At 35.3% G+C, this 17356-nt stretch overlaps 1 protein-coding gene, 1 long non-coding RNA gene and 3 other non-coding genes across 16 annotated transcripts; 4 read left to right on the top strand and 1 right to left on the bottom strand.

The window, feature by feature from the left end:
- Positions 1-1633: 1633 nt before the first annotated feature.
- On the top strand, positions 1634-1715 carry LOC140966167 (small nucleolar RNA R16). Its single transcript, XR_012173265.1, has one exon. It is a non-coding gene; the product is annotated as a small nucleolar RNA R16 (small nucleolar RNA).
- Positions 1716-2368: 653 nt separating this feature from the next.
- On the top strand, positions 2369-2443 carry LOC140966166 (small nucleolar RNA R41). Its single transcript, XR_012173264.1, has one exon. It is a non-coding gene; the product is annotated as a small nucleolar RNA R41 (small nucleolar RNA).
- Positions 2444-2558: 115 nt separating this feature from the next.
- LOC140966168 (small nucleolar RNA Z155) lies at positions 2559-2632 on the top strand. The gene has a single exon (XR_012173266.1). It is a non-coding gene; the product is annotated as a small nucleolar RNA Z155 (small nucleolar RNA).
- A 2164-nt stretch (positions 2633-4796) lies between these two features.
- LOC140966121 (uncharacterized) lies at positions 4797-12020 on the top strand. 11 transcript variants are annotated; one of them, XR_012173256.1, is made up of 8 exons: positions 4798-5062; positions 5449-6019; positions 6125-6302; positions 6415-6477; positions 6561-6634; positions 6676-7068; positions 7198-8487; positions 8918-12020. It is a non-coding gene; the product is annotated as an uncharacterized lncRNA (long non-coding RNA). The 11 variants fall into 11 exon arrangements; XR_012173247.1 differs by having other exon boundaries at positions 4797-5062; positions 6415-7068; positions 8918-9956; positions 10105-12020; XR_012173251.1 differs by having other exon boundaries at positions 4797-5062; positions 6415-7068; positions 8918-9889; positions 10105-12020.
- An 856-nt stretch (positions 12021-12876) lies between these two features.
- LOC140966089 (S-adenosyl-L-methionine-dependent tRNA 4-demethylwyosine synthase-like) lies at positions 12877-17220 on the bottom strand. 2 transcript variants are annotated; one of them, XM_073426419.1, is made up of 8 exons: positions 16310-17220; positions 15213-15328; positions 14904-15079; positions 14386-14576; positions 14169-14255; positions 13657-13814; positions 13359-13569; positions 12877-13261 (listed from the first exon to the last, which is right to left on the bottom strand). In XM_073426419.1, the coding sequence occupies exons 1-8, from the start codon at positions 17174-17176 to the stop codon at positions 13109-13111; spliced, it is 1959 nt and encodes a 652-aa protein (XP_073282520.1). In that variant the 5' UTR covers positions 17177-17220; the 3' UTR covers positions 12877-13108. The 2 variants fall into 2 exon arrangements, with proteins under 2 accessions (XP_073282520.1, XP_073282519.1); XM_073426418.1 differs by having other exon boundaries at positions 13648-13814.
- Between the last annotated feature and the right edge of the window lie 136 nt (positions 17221-17356).

Below are 17356 nucleotides of genomic sequence, written 5' to 3' on the forward strand. Positions count from 1 at the left end.
CAGCACGTAATTCCGATTATCATAAATCACATGAACATAAATCAATAGTACGCCTATAGTTCCCTGTAATTCCGATTATCATAAATCACATGAATATTTTTGTCTAAATTCAAACGCCTAAACTCCAGCACGTCAAAGATTTGTCCAACATGAGACATTGAGACACACGAAAAATGTAGGAAAAATAACAGAAACATTGAGACAGACGAAAAATATTAAGTTCCAACATGCTATTTATTGTCAAGAAAAAAGAGGCATTTGGGGAAGTTGTATATCAAGACTCGGGACAAATGGCGAGAAATGGGTTAAAACCGATGTGAAATATCAAATCAGCTTAAACCCTTTGTTTTGGCCCATTAAAAAGCAATTTGCTCCCAAAATTCAGTACCTAAAAAATCATTTAAAAAATCAAATGGCGTCTAGGTTGAGCAGCTAAACTAACCAAGACCGAGATAGAAACAAAAAATACAAACCTGGAAGCAACAGCCTCTGATTGCACAGGTTTTTCAACTTCCTTAACATCTGGGTGTAGTTGATTGTTTGTCGAAGTCATCCTGTTCTATTTCGCTTTAAGTAGTGGGAGAAAAATAAACAAAGCGTGGGGTTGGTTTGTTGTGGAAGTGGAAGAGGAAGCAACAACCATCATAGATCTGCGGGTGTTCTGTTTCAGAAAATCTGATATATGGATTTTCTGTTTTTGAGAGTATATGTTTTCAGTTTTCAAAAAAATCGATGTCTGCGTTGGATTTGAGGAAAGAAGATAAGAACGTGGGGAGAAATTAAAAGGAGATGCAGGGACATTTTTGGTTATTCAAAAAACAGACCAAGACACCATACAGTTTTTAAATAGACTTTAACTTTAATAAATAGTAAGAGATATATATATAGATAGATAATCTTCTTTTTTAAACTAGTTCAATAAGAGTCCGAAGGAATTGAACGCAATCAATACATGGAAGTTGAGGGTATTACTGGTACAATTGTTTCCTTTTTGACCTTATACTTAATTTTTCATGTTTTTAAAATTTATTATAATTATTTCCTTTTTTGTTCTCGATACGAGCTGTGAAATTTTCTTATCAAAATATCTAAACTACCCAAACCCTAATTTTCCAAATCGCTATTCAAACAACCCAACGAATCGCCTACTCATCCTCCTCTCTTCTCTGCAGCCGATTTTTGTCACCGCGAAATATAATGTCTTTTCAAGTTCGATCTAGAATCTAATACTGCATCTGGTTTACCCTCTCCTTGTACATGGAATCGATGTTTGCTTGGAGATATAACTGCTGCACAAACTAAATCGGATGGCTTACCAGCCCATTGTGCATTGCCGTGGTGTCAAATGGACATTCCTAGATTTATTCATTTTTGCTATGGTACATTATTTTTCATTGTCTATTCGTTTTACTGCGCCAAAAAATTTTCTTTTGTGGTGACAGGAAAATTGCCATGATATCTCCGGATTTTGTGAATTTTAATTTGCTTGCCTTGCCGATTCTTACCATAGGTTTTCCGTGCTTAAAATCGTTCTGCTACTAGTTTCTATGCAATTTGCTGTTACGATCAATTTTAAAGCGTATACATTGAAACGTGGATTAAATTTTTTATTTTTTATTTTTATTTTGTATTGGAAGGCAAATGATGTATAATTTTCTTATCCTACGCACTGAAAGATAATGTAGACTCAACTCCGCTTATTATTTGATGCCTTCGGTTGTCTTTTCATAAAAGTCTTAATCTTTTGTTTGGATTGTGTATTATTTTGAATTCCAAATACACGATTGTTTACATATTCTTTCATTAATTCCTCACAATCTGGTCCAGACGAGCCTTGGAAAGGTTAAGGAAAAAGGTTTGAATTTCTTTTATGTTGAAGGAGTCTAATATATCTGAAGATACACAATTCAACTCAATCTGAGTTGAATTTTAGTGCATTTCAGTTTCTTTGATCATTGTATAAATTCGAGCAGTATTCAATGATGAGAAATAGCAGACGGGCGGTCAGAATCTGATGCTGTGTTGATTGTCTGCCATGTTCCTCTTCAGGGATTTCTCTGAGGCATTTTTGGGTTTATGGATTTAAATTTTTTAGTAGATCTCCACATAATATATTACTGTTTTATACGTCTTCAAAGAAAAAAACTTTTATGATATTTATTTTTTATTCTTCTTTCATTCTGCAGTGACGAACTTTTCCAATTATGTCTGGACATATGAAACTTGTTCATGATTGTTTATCCGAGTTCTGAGCAAGCATCCAGTTCTACGTGATTCGAAACACCAAGATTTTCTGGGAAATATTTTCCTATTCATGTTTTTTATGGTTTTGCTGATTTTCTTGATATCTTTCATTTGGGCATTCCACCTATGACGTTTAAAAACTACCTATTTTCTGGGCTGATTTTCATTCTCATTATAGAAACCAACGGATCCTTCTGAGCCTGTTTCACTCAGACTTAATCGATGCACTAATGTAATTTTTCCATGCTGGTTTGCTTTGTTAAGCTTTGAAGTTTTCTATCTTCAATTTTGTTTATTCTTTGAACTTCCTGAGTCATTGATGTGAGGATAGCCGATACAGATGTATTGTGACGAGCTAGAAAAACAGACTACAATTATCTGATCAATGATTCTGGTTTTATGAAGAAAAAACTTCATTTTCAGTCTTGTGGTTTTGTTTCCTTTCTTCTACCGCGAAGCTCCCCATGATAGTACTATATAAATTTTGTTTCAGCCTTGTCTGAACATTCAACTGTCGAAAATTTATTAGATTTTGAGGGAGTTTTAGCGTAAATGGCTCTCTCACGTACATTGTACCCAGAACTATTTCAAATTTATAGTTTATGCTTTTGATTTATATATATATGAATTCGAACAATATTCTCACTTACGTTTCATGTACATTTGACATTCGACTTTATCTGAGTTTATAATATTTCTTTTTATCTGAGTTTATAATATTTCTTTTTTGATTATATGAATTCGAACAGTAAGTAGTGTATTTTAGGTGATATTGAAATATGGCAAGTATCAATTTTTTTCAATATGCAGCTTTAGTCTATATGAAGTGAGTGGAATTCAAATAATATCTTTATGTCATTGTAACTATGCTTTTAATCACCAGACCATTTATATGCGTTGCAAAAAATATTGTCAAGTAATTAAATATTTTATTTAAATATTATATATACAAATTTAAATTTTATGGCAAACACTTAAATAAATATTTTGCAAGAGTTTTGATATCGTCAATATCCGTTACGGGTGGTGCTACATGAATAATATTAAATTTTAAGAATAGAAAAAAAAATTTATTATAATTTATTTTCATATTAAGGAAACTCACAAATCTTTTTGAGATATTAAAATTTTATTTGTTTACAAAAAAATTATTGGATTTGATTTTTTTAGAGGAAAATAGAGATTTTATAATATTATTAAAGTAATTGTTACGGATAATCTTGTCTAAAAGAAAATTAAATAGGTACAGGTAAATATTATTAACATTTTTTTAGTGTAAACAACAATCTAAATATTTGATTATCTATTAAATTCATAGATAAAAATAAACTTTTTCTTGCAAATGTATTGTGAGTCTTGAATCCTAATTTTTTTTGGAATAATATGGGGTTTTTAATATTTTACATCTGATTATTACTATATATCCATTTATTTTATTATATATTAGCGATTTTTGGTGAGATTCATGCATTTTTATTAAATTTTAATTTATATAAATTTTTTTGTAAAATATTATAATATTGGTAAATTTTTTTATTAAGTAGAAATGAATAAAAATAAGGTTAATAGAAATGAGTGTGTTATAAGGCATAGACATTGGAGTTATTTATGATGTGTAATAATATGTTTGAACGATTGAAATAATTTGTGGAAATTGATTAATATTTACGGATGAAAAATCGTTTTTCTTTTTTAAATTAAAATAGCTGTTAAGGCATCGTTAAGTAGTCATTTAAATTTTTTTTAAAAAATAATTTCAAACTGTTAAAAATTAAAATATGATTCTTTTTAAATTTAAACTGTTGGATAATTTTTTGATAAAAATGGAAAACAATTTTTTTTAAATGAAAAAGAGACATGTGGGTGTTTTTTTTTTTTTGGTTTGGGATTCAAACATGAACGCCATGTTGATGTGTGGTGGGTTAAGTGTATTCATACTTAAACAAATGATTTTGAACATCAATGTAGATATCTGCTGCTGCTGCTAGTTTTCGTATAATTCTTAGAATCAATCTTCTAAAATCGATACGCTAGTTCTATATAAAACATGAGTGAGTCTCATATGAGACCGTCTCACGGATCCTAATATGTGAGACCGGTCAACCCTACCAATATTCACAATAAAAAATAATACTCTTAGCATAAAAAATAATATTTTTTCATGGATAACCCAAATAAAAATCCGTCTCACAAAATACGACCCGTGAGACCGTCTCACACAAGTTTTTGTCATACAACATTGTGTATGGTATTAACTAATACAGATATGAAAAATACATTATTATTATTTATTGTTATTTTCAATAATAATATTAATAATAATTTAATTTTTACAACTTAATAATAATAATTTAATTTTTAGAACTTCCGTATTTTTTGTTATTTTCTAATTTTAACTTTTTTTGTTTAATGAAACCACTAGAAACTTCGATAACCACGGGGGCAGATTATTATTATTATTTTTAAATAGTCGCGTAGTATACGCGTCGCGTATCTTCCCCGCGATCCTGTAACCGTCATATAAACCTTATCTATAATCTTCATCTTAGAAGGATCCATCCAGAGCCGTCCGATCAATCCTCCCAGTCAAACTCTACCTCCTTCGGCCATATCCTACCGTTAAAACATACTTATTATTAGCCGTTGTGTTACTTTCCCCCTCAAATAAATAAATAATCTCGGGTCTCCTCAATTTGGCAAACCTCGGGTATTCGTCTTGTTTGCTCTCTCTTCTTAGATCAATCTACTCTTTTTTAATTAACTTTTTTTGATTCCGCATTCAAATTCACAATCTACGTTTTGGTTTGGATTGTAAAAGGTTCGTGTTGCTGCTGATCTTCGACGGTTTAATTTAATTGTCCGTTTGGTTTTTCGCTTTTACAAGCGGTAGAATATTTTCCGCGGCGTTGCGACGATGAGTGACGATGAGTTTGGTTGGATTTTTTGCTTTTATCTATAGGTTTTTGATTATAAGTATTCGATATTTGATATCACGTGTTTTAATTGTTCAGTTATCGATGGCGGATGGGTTTATATACTACTCGATCGGATAGATCTAGTCGTTCATTCGTATCCGTCGACCGCCTCTCAATTAAATTTCTTGTTTGGATGTTTCATTTTCTCGCCGTTTCTTTAATTTGTTTTCTTCTTTACTTTATTTTCTCTCTTGATACAAACGTGTCTGTTGTTATTGTATTCTTGCAGATCGAGAAGCGGTGTTTCTACGAATGGATGATGTTGAATGTCGATGAAGATAATTCTTTAGATTCTGCTGCAAGAAACTACAGAACGGAGGGCACGACATTACAATGGTTAAGAGTGTGTTCTTAACCAAGAGAGTGCATGTTTGTTTATGTTATTGCATCATTTGCGTCATGGTGAGGATAGATGGCTTGTGAGGAGTCGTCTTTTTTTTTTAAAAAAAATGTAATAGAGGGTCTGTAGTTGTCCTTTGACCTTGTCATGATGGGTGCGCTCGCATGGCAGGTCGCCACTCAATAAAATCACTCTTTTTTGTTTTGAGGGAAGATGGTACGGGGATTGGCCCAGCTCTTCCCTCAGGTGCTCTCGCTCTCGCTCTCTCCTCTTTGGTGTATGGTATTGCGATTCATCATCATGTTCACGGTCGGTATAATCTGCTCGGTCGTCAATGGGTGGGTGGTGGCTTTTTAATTATCAAGCCATTTGAAAACACGGAAAAATACTGGGAAGTCGTGGGCACGAACTTGAAAGGATCAGTCGTTTATCATGCATCAATGCATCAACGGTTCATGAGGTACATGTTAAAACTCCCAGTTGATTGAATTTATTAATAGTCCGTGTGTGTTCTTTTTTTTATTTGCACAAGAAATCTTAGTAAATAGATCTACTCTCAATACAGCACATTGCAGTAACGATTTGTGAAAGAATTAAACTTCAATACCGCCACCTAGATTTGTGAAGGAAATGATCAGCAACATACTCACTGTTACTATAACTCGTTTTTATTTGCTTCCACATAATCGTGGGCGAAAGGCAAGTAGAGCAAGGCCAAGCAATTGCACTTCGGGGATGTGGAGGTTTAAATTTTTCTTTTCGCTCTTCGGATAATTTTTCTTGAATCAATGTTATTCTTATTATTAAATGAGGGTATAATTTATTTTTAATTTGCACATGAAATCTGATTATCAGGGATATATTCAGATTTTATGAAAAAAGGATCGATTACCTTACAGAGCATGGTTTGCTCACGAGGTACATTATTATTAATTATTTCAATTTGATTAATTTCCAAAACAAACTTAACATCGTCGCAATTACAATGTGTCAAATATCAGATTAAATTTCAATACCGTCAGTTACGATTTGGGAAGGAAATGATCAGATGTATACTTACTGTGATTATCAACGTGTTTTTATTGCTCGTTCGCTACCAAATAATTGTGGGAGAAGCCAGGAGGAGAGCAAGGTCTGAAGCAGTTGCATTTCGGGGATGGGGAAGTTTACCTTTACGTTGGACTGCAGTGTGAATTTATTTCCGTCGTGCTAACTTTACTCTCTTGAGGTGCAATTTCTGAACACAGCAGATTTCTTGCACACATTTTGCAATTGAAAACGATGAATACATAACAAGTGAAAAGTTTGTATTTACTGTCAAGTTAGTACTTGTCCTACCGGAAGACAGATTTCTAGGATTGTAAATAAATAAATTATAGCATACCTGGCCTCAAATATTCTCAAGGAAGTGTGGTATGCGTCCCTGCCAATGTCGTTGCAATTGTTGAATGTGATGTGAACGGAAGCTTCCAATCCGTCGTCACTGCTGAAGAATGAACAGTTGGTATGGTATGTCTTTGCTGTTCTTATCGGAATAAAATTTTTGTTCGTGCTTTGTGGTGTTTTACTCTGTGACATTAATATATTTTATTTGTTTTGTGATTTGATTAGTTTGATAGTTTTTTTTTTACAATGTAGGCATCCTCAATGGTGAAAGTTTGTGTATTGAAGCTCTGCATCATGCAGCCTATGGCCGCCAACTTGATTTGGTCGAATGTTTTTATGTTGAACTTGTGTTAGCAGTAGATGGACAACGTGAATGCAGAGAAGTAAATTTGGACAACTTTTTTTCAAGTGTTGTGTTATTCTGTTGCATGATCTACTTGGATGGTATATATCTTTAGTGGTAAATATTCAATTCCAGCACCCTGAAGCACATTTATCTTTTATCATGAAGTCTTTTCTTACCATTGATGAAGGTTTTTTGAAACTGCAGATGGACCAAAATGAATGCGGAGAAGGCAATTTCAGAAAACTAATGTTTTGAGTGCTAAACTCTCGAGCTTGGTTATTCTTGCATGATGTACTTGGATTTTTTTTTTATCTTCTTCAGTGGTAAATATTCGATTCCATAACCCTCGAGCACATTTATATTACATCCAGAAGTCTTTTCCAATCATTGGTGGAGTTTTTTAAAATTCTTTTCGCTCTTCTGATAATTTTTCTTGAATCAATGCTATTCTTGTTATTAAATGAGGGTAAGGATTTTAAAAAAACTTGGAAGGATCAATTGTTTATCAAGCATCAACGGCTCATAAGGTGTTAAAAATTCCATTTCTTTGAATGTTTTGATCGTCCATGGGTGGTGTTTATTTAATTTGCACAAGAAATCTGAGTACGGAGATATATTCAGATGTTATAATACGGAGCATGGTTTACTCACGAGGTACATTATTATTAATTATTTTGATTTGATTAATTTCTAAAACAAACTTACCATCATCGCCATTTCGATGTGTCAAATACCATATTAAATTTCAATACCGACACCTTGACATGAATCTGGACAAGCTAAAAATGATCAATCTAATAGAATATGGTGATGATGAGTACTGGAATATAATTGCTTGATAGCCGAACTGTATTATTACAGTGATTTTCCGTCGTACTAACTTTATTGTCTTGAGGTGCAATTTCTGAACACTCCTATTGGAAGACAGATTTATAGGATTGTAAATAAATGAATTATAGCATCCTTAGCCTCAATTATCTTCAAGGCTGTGACTTTTGATGGTCGAGCTTTTCTGGTTCATTGTTAGAGCTGTGGTGGTGATCTCAAGTGCTCGAGTTGTCAATCTACTGTTGTCAAGGATGTGTGGTATGTGTCCCTGCCAATGTTGCTGCAATATCTGAATGTGATGCGAGTTTCTTCAGAAAAACGGAAGCTTCCAATCCGTTGTTGTCGCGGTAGAATGAAGAGTTTGTATGGTATATCTTTGCTGTTCTTAGCGGAATCAAATTTTTGTTTTTGCTTTCCAGACGCTTGAGTTTCTGTGGGATTTTACTCTGTGACATTAATATATTTGATTTGTTTTTGTGATTTGATTAGTTTGATAGTTTTTTTTTACGATAAAAGTTTGTGTATTTAAGCTATGTGTCATGCAGCCTATGACCGACAACTTGATTTGGTCGAATTTTTATTTGTTGAGCCTGTGTTAGCAGTAGATGGACAATATGAAGGTTGAGAAGTAAATTTTGGACAACTATTTTTCGAGTGTTACATTATTTTGTTGCATGGCCTGCTTGGATTTTATTATCATCTTCAGTGGTAAAAATTCAATTTCAGCACCCTGAAGCACATTTATCTTTTATCATTAAGTCTTTTCCAACCATTGGTGAAGGTTTTTTGAAACTGCAGATGGACCAAAATGAACGCTGAGAAGGCAATTGCAGACAACTAATGTTTGAGTGGTACGCTCTCGAGCTTGGTTCTTCTTGCATGATGTACTTGGATTTTATTATCTTCTTCAGTGGTAAATATTCAATTCCAGAACCCTCGAGCACATTTATATTTGATCAATAAGTCTTTCCCAATCATTGGAGGAGTTTTTTAAAATTCTTTTCGCTCTTCTGATAATTTTTCTTGAATCAATGCTATTCTTGTTATTACATGACGGCCAGGATTTAAAAATACTTGAAAGGATCAATTTTTATCAAGCAGCGGCGGCTCATGAGGTGTGAAAATTCCGGTTCTTTTAATGTATTGATCGTCAATGGGTAGTATTTATTTAATTTGCACTATTATGAGAATAAAGAATTGGAGCATGGTTTACTCACGAGGTATATTATCAGATGTGTCAAATACCAGATTAAATTTCAATACCTTCACTTATGATTGTCAAGGAAATGATCAGATGTATACTTACTGGACTATTAACGTGTTTTTATTGCTCGTTTGCTACCAAATTGCATTTCGGGGGTACGTTGGATTGCAATGTGTAAATTTATGGTAAAGATACCTTGAGAGGAATCTGGACAAGCTAAAAGCGACGAATCAAATAGAATACGGTGATGTGAGTACTCGAATATAATTGCTTGATAGCCGAATGCGTATTACAGTGATTAACAAGTGAAAAGCTTGTTTTGTCCGCTGTCAAGTTTAGTAATGACTGGTCGTACTGGAAGATACATTTCTAAGATTGTAAATAAATGAATTATAGCATCCTTGACCTCAAATATCTTCAAGGCTGTCTTTGGATGGTCAAGCTTTTCTGGTTCATTGTCAGAGCTGTGGTGATGATCTCAAGTGCTCGAGATGTCAATCGTTGCTACAATTGCTGAATGTGATGTGAGTTTCTTGGTTGTCACTGAAGAATGAAGAGTTGGTACGGTATAGTATATCTTTGTTGTTCAAGCTTCCACTCGTCATCGACACTGAAGAATGAAGAGTTGATACAGTATATCTTTGTTGTTCTTATTGGAATCAAAATTTTCGTTTGTGCTTTCCAGACGCTTGAGTTTCTGCGGTGTTGTTTTACTCTGTGACATTAATTTATTTGATTTGTTTTGTGATTTGATTAGTTTGATAGTTTTTTTACAATGTAGGCATCTGCAATGGCGAAAGTTTGTATATTGAAGTTATGAGTCATGCAGCCTATGGCCGGCAAACTTGATTTGGTCGAATGTTTATTTGTTGAGCCTGTGTTAGCAGTAGATGGACAACATGAAGCGGAGAAGTAAATTTTGGACAACTATTTTTCGAGTTCTACGTTATTCTGTTGCATGATCTGCTTGGATTTTATTATCATCTTCAGTGGTAAATATTAAATTCCAGCTCCCTGAAACACATTTTTCTTTTATTATCATGAACTAATTTTTATTATTATTATTGTTGTTAGTGTTACTGTTACTGTTGTTGTTGTTGTTGTTGTTGTTAGTATTACTATTATTGTTACTATGGAAAAAGGAAACAAACCCTTTAGATGACGGTTCCAATAAAAAGGGATTAATTCGTCCTTCATTGGATGGATCCATAAGCTCATTCATGGAAGAGCGCTCAACTGCTTGCTGGCATTTGAGAGATTGGTGGTTCGAATCCACCTGGATTCTTTTCATTATTACGAACTTCTGTTAAAAATATTTTTTAGAGGCAACGACTTTGTTGTATTTCTTGTAATTTAACGGGAAACTTCGCTTGCAATTGGAAATGAGGGAAAAAAAGTGCTAGTGCTGAGGGTAATACTGATTAATGGAATTATATAAACCGGACGAAGTCTTAATTGTTGATGAATGATTTTGCTCCTCCTCCGTTTTTGTGCAGCTTTGTGTCCTCAAGAGTTTGTTAATGTCTGTAGTCTAAACTCGTGAATGCCAAATTGGAACTGGAGTCGAGGCTGTGTGCATGGCTTGTAATGATAGGACTTTTTATTTTTGTCTTAAAAAAATTGAAAGGGTAAAGAATCATTCAAACTTAAAATTCAAATTCTCTGTCAAACTATTAAATTACTTTTTGAGGTAAGATAGAAAAAATCGAACACGAAGTTAAAATATGATATTAGACAGCCTCCCACAATTCCATCTATGTACTTTCTGAATTCTACGGGTGAATTGTATAAAGTAGACGTCGCTGTATTATCCGAAGTCAGCCAGACAGCCTGAGCCACCCACTACTTTTGTCTCGCTTATATTTTCATCAGTATTATCGCTCCCTTCCCCACCCCCCCAATTTTTTTTCTCTACCGTCAAGAAGTTCGTAGCATTGCTCATGGTCTCCCCACGCTTCTCTTTCCCTTTTATGCTTAGTGATTATGCATATATATTAAACTGAATTTTGGATGAGCCTCAATTATAACATATATGTATGTTCATATAAAACCACTTGAGATTGCGATTTACACCCTTGATCAACAGAGAGCTTGGATTTGCTTGACCATAATATCGTTATTGGAGTGGGGAAGAATTTGTTTCTTGTTTTTGTTTGTTTGTTTGTTTGTTTCAAGTTTTTAATTAATTTATACTGTGAAGAATGATTTTGTGATTTATGGGAAAGAAGAAGGCTGTGAAGAAGATAAAAGAGGCAGCGATATCAATAACAGAAGCGGAACCACAGACTACTCCAAGAAAAAGAGGGAGGCCCCGTAAAATTCCAGGAAAAAACGAGGGGATTAAACATGAAGAAAAACCAATACAAATTCAAGAGGTTGGAGGCTGTATTGATTCCAAGAATCCCAAAAACGTCGTAGAAAAAGTAGAAGAAGATGAAGGGTCATCATCAAAATTGAAGAAAGAGCTGCAGCAGGAAGAGGAGCCGCCATTGAAGAAGAGCAGAGCCAAGAAAAAAAGTAAGCCTAAAAGAGCAGCTGAATTTATTTGATACTCTTTTTGCAGCTGATCTGCTTTTAACTTTTTTGGTGGTAAATTAAAATTATTGTATAACCTTGGCGATAACAATCACTGACAGTTCAACTTGACTTTGTTTAATGTTTTCTGCTCAAGTATTCAAGTGGTTGCTTCTTCTTGTCCATCTTATCCTTGAAACGTCTCCATTTTTTTAAAGATGGAGCTTTAAATATATTTTTTGAAGCCGGTTTTTTTATTTTTGAATTGGAATCCAGTATTCCTATTCACTTAACATTTACGCAGCGTTTGGTTGGACGGATTAAGTGTGATAGATTATTTTATCCCACCTAATCCTGCGTTTGGTACGATTTTTATTTAACCAGTCCAATCCTTCTCATGAGTGATTAAGTGATATTACGTGTGATAAAATAATACATCATTCCTCCGTAAGATTATTAATCGCTCCTCTATCCCTACTCTCTTTCCAATTTTACCCTTCTTCCTTTACCGCTATTGAACGACCTCGGCTGCCGGACCGCTGTCGCCGCCCTCGTCGGACCTCCGCCACCGCCGGACATACGCCAGACTGCGCCGCCGAACCTTCGCCGGAACGTCATCGCCGCCGCCGGACCGCCGACTTACCGCCGTCGTCGGACCAACGCCGTCGCCGCCACGTCGGCTGCCGGATCCGCCGCCAGACTGCCGGACCGCCGCCGCCAGAATGGAAGAAGAAAAAAAGAGGAAGGGCAATTTTGTCTTTTCATCAAAAATTTCAAAATTATCCTACACTTAAAAATCTTACCAAACATACTATCATATATAACATATCTACGACAATCATTTTCTTTATCATTTACATACTAATCATTAGTTTATTTTATCCTGCAACCAAACGTAGCCTTAAAGTTTCCTTTGACGAACATTTTATGCCCCGGACAATACACGACATGAGTATGCGCGTGGGTAATCTTTTCTGTGATGCGGGGTATATGTTTATGACATCTCAAAAAATGTGATATATCTTGTATCAAAAAAAAAAAAAATGTGATATATCATATGAAATCATGAGTATGATTGGCACAGTCATGGACTCTTGACTCGCACGTGGACTAAACATAAATTACCGTCCCTTGCTTACTTTTAGTTCCAAGAATTCTCACACCACAACGACAAAACCAATATAACCGATGTTGGGGATGGGGGGCTGTTACAGGATACAAAATTGTTGGCCATTTGAGCCTTTCAATATGCAAAGTCAAGACCCTCGTATCTACGCTAACTTCTCAGCAGCAGATCTGTGACGCCGCTCTTTCTTAAATCGCGATTGGTCTGGATCGAAACCACCTTCTTCAGCCCCATAGGCTGCCCACCTTGGTGTACGGGACATGTAATCTTCACTGGTAAAAGGTTCTCCAGAAGCCACCTTCAGTTAAAGATGATAAATCTCACTAAATCAATGAACAAATACCAACGATAGAAGCCCTTTTCAAGCATACAGAAAAACAAGAACCATTACAAACCAGGTTGTGGAACTTGTCATAATTGATCCATGTGAACCATTCGCCGTCAACCTTAAATTTGCTCACTTTGCCCAAAAGAACACAACATGAATGCTCGTGCTCACAAGCAACTTCGTATGCACCATTGCTTTTTTGGGCCAATGCTTCCGAAAACTTCTTCACATCAGAATGCCAAGGAACATTCTCCATTGTTAATTTTGAAGTTGCGGACCTGTGATAGAGTTACCAAAATCATGCAAACAAAAAATCTTTAATTAAGTTTTGGATGAGATACAAGAATAGAAAGAACGCAACATACGATCCACAATAAGTCACGCCTTTGATCTCAATAAAATCAGGATTTCCAAGATCAAAAAGGCTAGAATAGGCATCTATATCCTCAGTGTTCCATCCTTTGACAAGTGTCAGGCGGTAGACAGTTCGCTGTTGCTTCTCTCTGAGAGCTTTCAGGGAATGCTGACATTAATTGACAACATCTTATTCAGATACGTCTAGATGGAAAGAAAGACTAAAGAGTGAAACCGCTCATTCACTAATTTCACAGAATAAGGGATCCCATTAGTTCGTTGGGCACATCTAGACAAAATGCTTGAAGAAACTCCATTAGTTCATTTTTAATTGGTTTCAACCCATGCTATTTAGGGCACCTTAGGTGACTTGTTTGGGTTAAGAATTGGTATTCAAATGAGGTGTCGATTTTACGTTTTTGAAAGATTGGTTGCAGAGGTGTCTTGTCCTTCGGTAGTACATTTAATTTCAATTACCGAATTTGTTTCTTAAAAAAACAACACAAGAAAAAAAGATACTCACTACAAATCGCTCCCAGAAGTCACCAAAAAGTGGTCTATCAATGGCCTTCAAGCTATCCTTCGTTGCAGCATCTACACTAACATACAACTGCAATAGTAACTCATTAAACATCGCATTCCAAAATCTAGTGCTCCTCAAGAAAAAAAAATGCTAGCTATCAGTAAGAAAAAAAATGCTAGCTACATACTGATCACCAACACAAATACAATTTGCTTACCTGTGTGATAGGTTTTAACATCTCAATCCTTTCAGGAAACTGTGCATTTGTTACCAGAAAAGTTGATATTCGCCGACGGTGAAGCTCATCAACAAGTGCATTAATCTCAGGATACATGATTGGTTCACCAACAAGTGATAATGCACAGTGTCTTGGTGAAAGACCTTCAGACAAACGATCTGCTTTAACCCCTGTGGACATAGATGACTGTGGTCAATTTTCAGTAAATAGACAGCTAGCTAAAAGCCTCACACCCTCTAGAAATCTTGATAACATAACTCGGTGTCTAGCAAGACAAAGAAAGTACTAGATGCAACAGGATCTAGTGAACAACCGAAACCTTTAAAGTGGCGAACAACATGATGGGCATAAATATACTTATTCAAAATGAAATTCTACAGCTATATGTATATATAACTCAATGTCTAGTAAGACAGAAAGTAGTAGATGCAAAAGTTTATAACACAATATTGTTTTTACGAGAAAGAGATAGAATACAAGGTCTCATAATAACCTACCTGGAACCCCTTTCATTTGTCGTATCATTTTTGTATGAAGATCAATAGCAGTGTCAACAATTACCAATGGATCATCCATCTTCCATCGCCAGCTTTTCCCTACAGGATTCGTGTGATGTCTCCAGCAAAAAACGCATTTGTTTGCACAAGCCAAACTTGGTGTTGCTTCCATGCACCTAGAAAGATGCAAATACCACTGTTACTATCTCGATACATATTAATCAGTTATAAAGCTTAACTCAGCATGAATAACTATGGCTAAAAAACAAACAAGTAAAATATACCATAGACGGTTACAATTTTCCACACCTGTGACTCTCGATTCCATAAAATGAATGCTTATAGCAACCTCCACGCCCTCTAAGTTGAGACTTGGTCCATCTACAAAGTTTAACTCCACTATGAGAGCCAATTATTTTATAACCCTGCATGCAGTCTCTCACTAGTCAAAATAAACATGAAAAATTATTAAATAAAAACTGAAAAATAATTAAAAACCATGGATATTGATTAAACGGTCAAGTGAAAATATTAGAACAATATTAGCAAACTAGGCTGCCTTAGTTCTAAGATAACATGTAGTCCACTCTGCAGAAAGCCCCAGGAGTCCTTCAGGCTCAATTGATTCTTGCAGGAGCCATAGCGTGCACATTCAAGTTATTGGTATAGGTTGGAATATAACTGTTTAATTCTCAAAGAATACGAGACATACTTTCAGCGTTTGCATTAACTTGAATATCAGTCTAAAACTAACCTTGGGCTTGCAAAAATTACAGGATATGAACAGATTCTAAGCAACATCAAATACTTTTATGAACTTCACCGATAAATCTTAAAGTAATATATGGTGATTATATGTGCGTGATAATTGAGATGCAGCTCTGGTTTTATAACAAAGAAAATCAGGTTCTCCAAGCAATGTATAAATTCAACGTAGCATGTCAAGTCTATACTATAAAACACTAAGCAATACAAAATTTATGTTTTGATAATAATACTTAATGATTGACTATCAAAACTTGAACCCTCCAGGTAAAGTCTTAGCCTGTAGTTAAGCATAACAATAACTGAATAAGTAAATACTTCATCAAGATAATGATAGGCAACATGCAAGGCATTATTGTCACTGCATCTAACAGATCAACAGAACGTGCCATTTCAATGAAATTCGATATTGGCAGATTTGTTCAATATTTATAATGAGCCTCATCATACCAAAAATACAAACTATTTGATCCAACAAAGAGGAAAATTCCAGGGTGTATATTTATTTATCTATCTATCAATTTTGCCTCGATAGTAGAGTTGGAGCATAATTCAACACAACAATACCAATATTTTTCAATTATTGTTACACCAAACTATAGATTTCAATTATTGACATCATTATTTTTTGAAAGGACTACCTGCTTCTGCAAACTCGCCCTTATCACCGGAGTCACCATTTCTTTCTCCCCATTCACAACTTCTACGTTCACTTTTCCATTAACAGTTGTTCCCATCATTGACTTCCTTGAAGGCCCTTTACCGGCAATATCCTCAAGATCAACAACCCCTGATTCACTATCGTCTTCTTGTTCACTATCACTAAACTCGACTTCACCTTCAATCTGACCGCCAACTTCGCCATTTTCAAAATGCCCTCGATTCTCCCCTCTTAAACCCTTCAAAACGCCTACAACCCTACCACTCCAACCATCAAACACCTCGTCCAAATCTTCCTCGTCCCTATCTCCCTCCCCTAACTCAACAATTTCAGTCGCCCCAAGCTTCCTTAGTTTTTCTGAAACTCCCCTTGCCACATCATTATATGTCGCCGCATAACTCCTACTCCCCACCCCAAAAACCGCATACTTGCAGTCCTTCAGCGCAAGCGCTCCAACCCGAAAATCATCAGCACTCTCGGTCAACCAATTTACCAAAAAGCTCCCATTTTGAGGAGGCCCACCATTTTCCCAAGTCGAAGCAACGATTACAACCAAGGATTCTTTACACAAATCTTCAGGCTCGTAGTCTTTAGGATCAACAAAATCAAAAGGAATATCGTTGAGGGTCAAAAGCGCGTGGAGGCGCCGCGCAAGTGTTTTTGACGTGTTGGTTTGTGAGAGGAAAAAGAGTTTACCTCTTTTGGAGGGACTGGAGCTAGAGCTTTGGATGGAGGGTTCTTTCAGTAGGCGCGTGAGAAGTCGGCGGTGGCGGGATTTGTAGATGAAATAGAGGGTGGCGGAGGTGGAGAGAAGCGTGAGCAGAGCAAGGCGTGTTGGAGGGGACATGATGGGAATTAGGCGCAAAGATGTTGGGGCCCCAATATATAATAATAATAATAATAATAATAATAATAATAATAATAATATCAATAATTTGTATATTAATTATGTGATTTCTTGTGCTTTAATAGCGTAAATAAGTTTAAATAAATTGAAGTATTTACTATGAAATTTAGGCTTTTCCGA

The sequence above is a fragment of the Primulina huaijiensis genome, unplaced genomic scaffold, assembly GCF_012295235.1.
Source record: "Primulina huaijiensis isolate GDHJ02 unplaced genomic scaffold, ASM1229523v2 scaffold20025, whole genome shotgun sequence".
Lineage (NCBI taxonomy): Eukaryota > Viridiplantae > Streptophyta > Magnoliopsida > Lamiales > Gesneriaceae > Primulina > Primulina huaijiensis.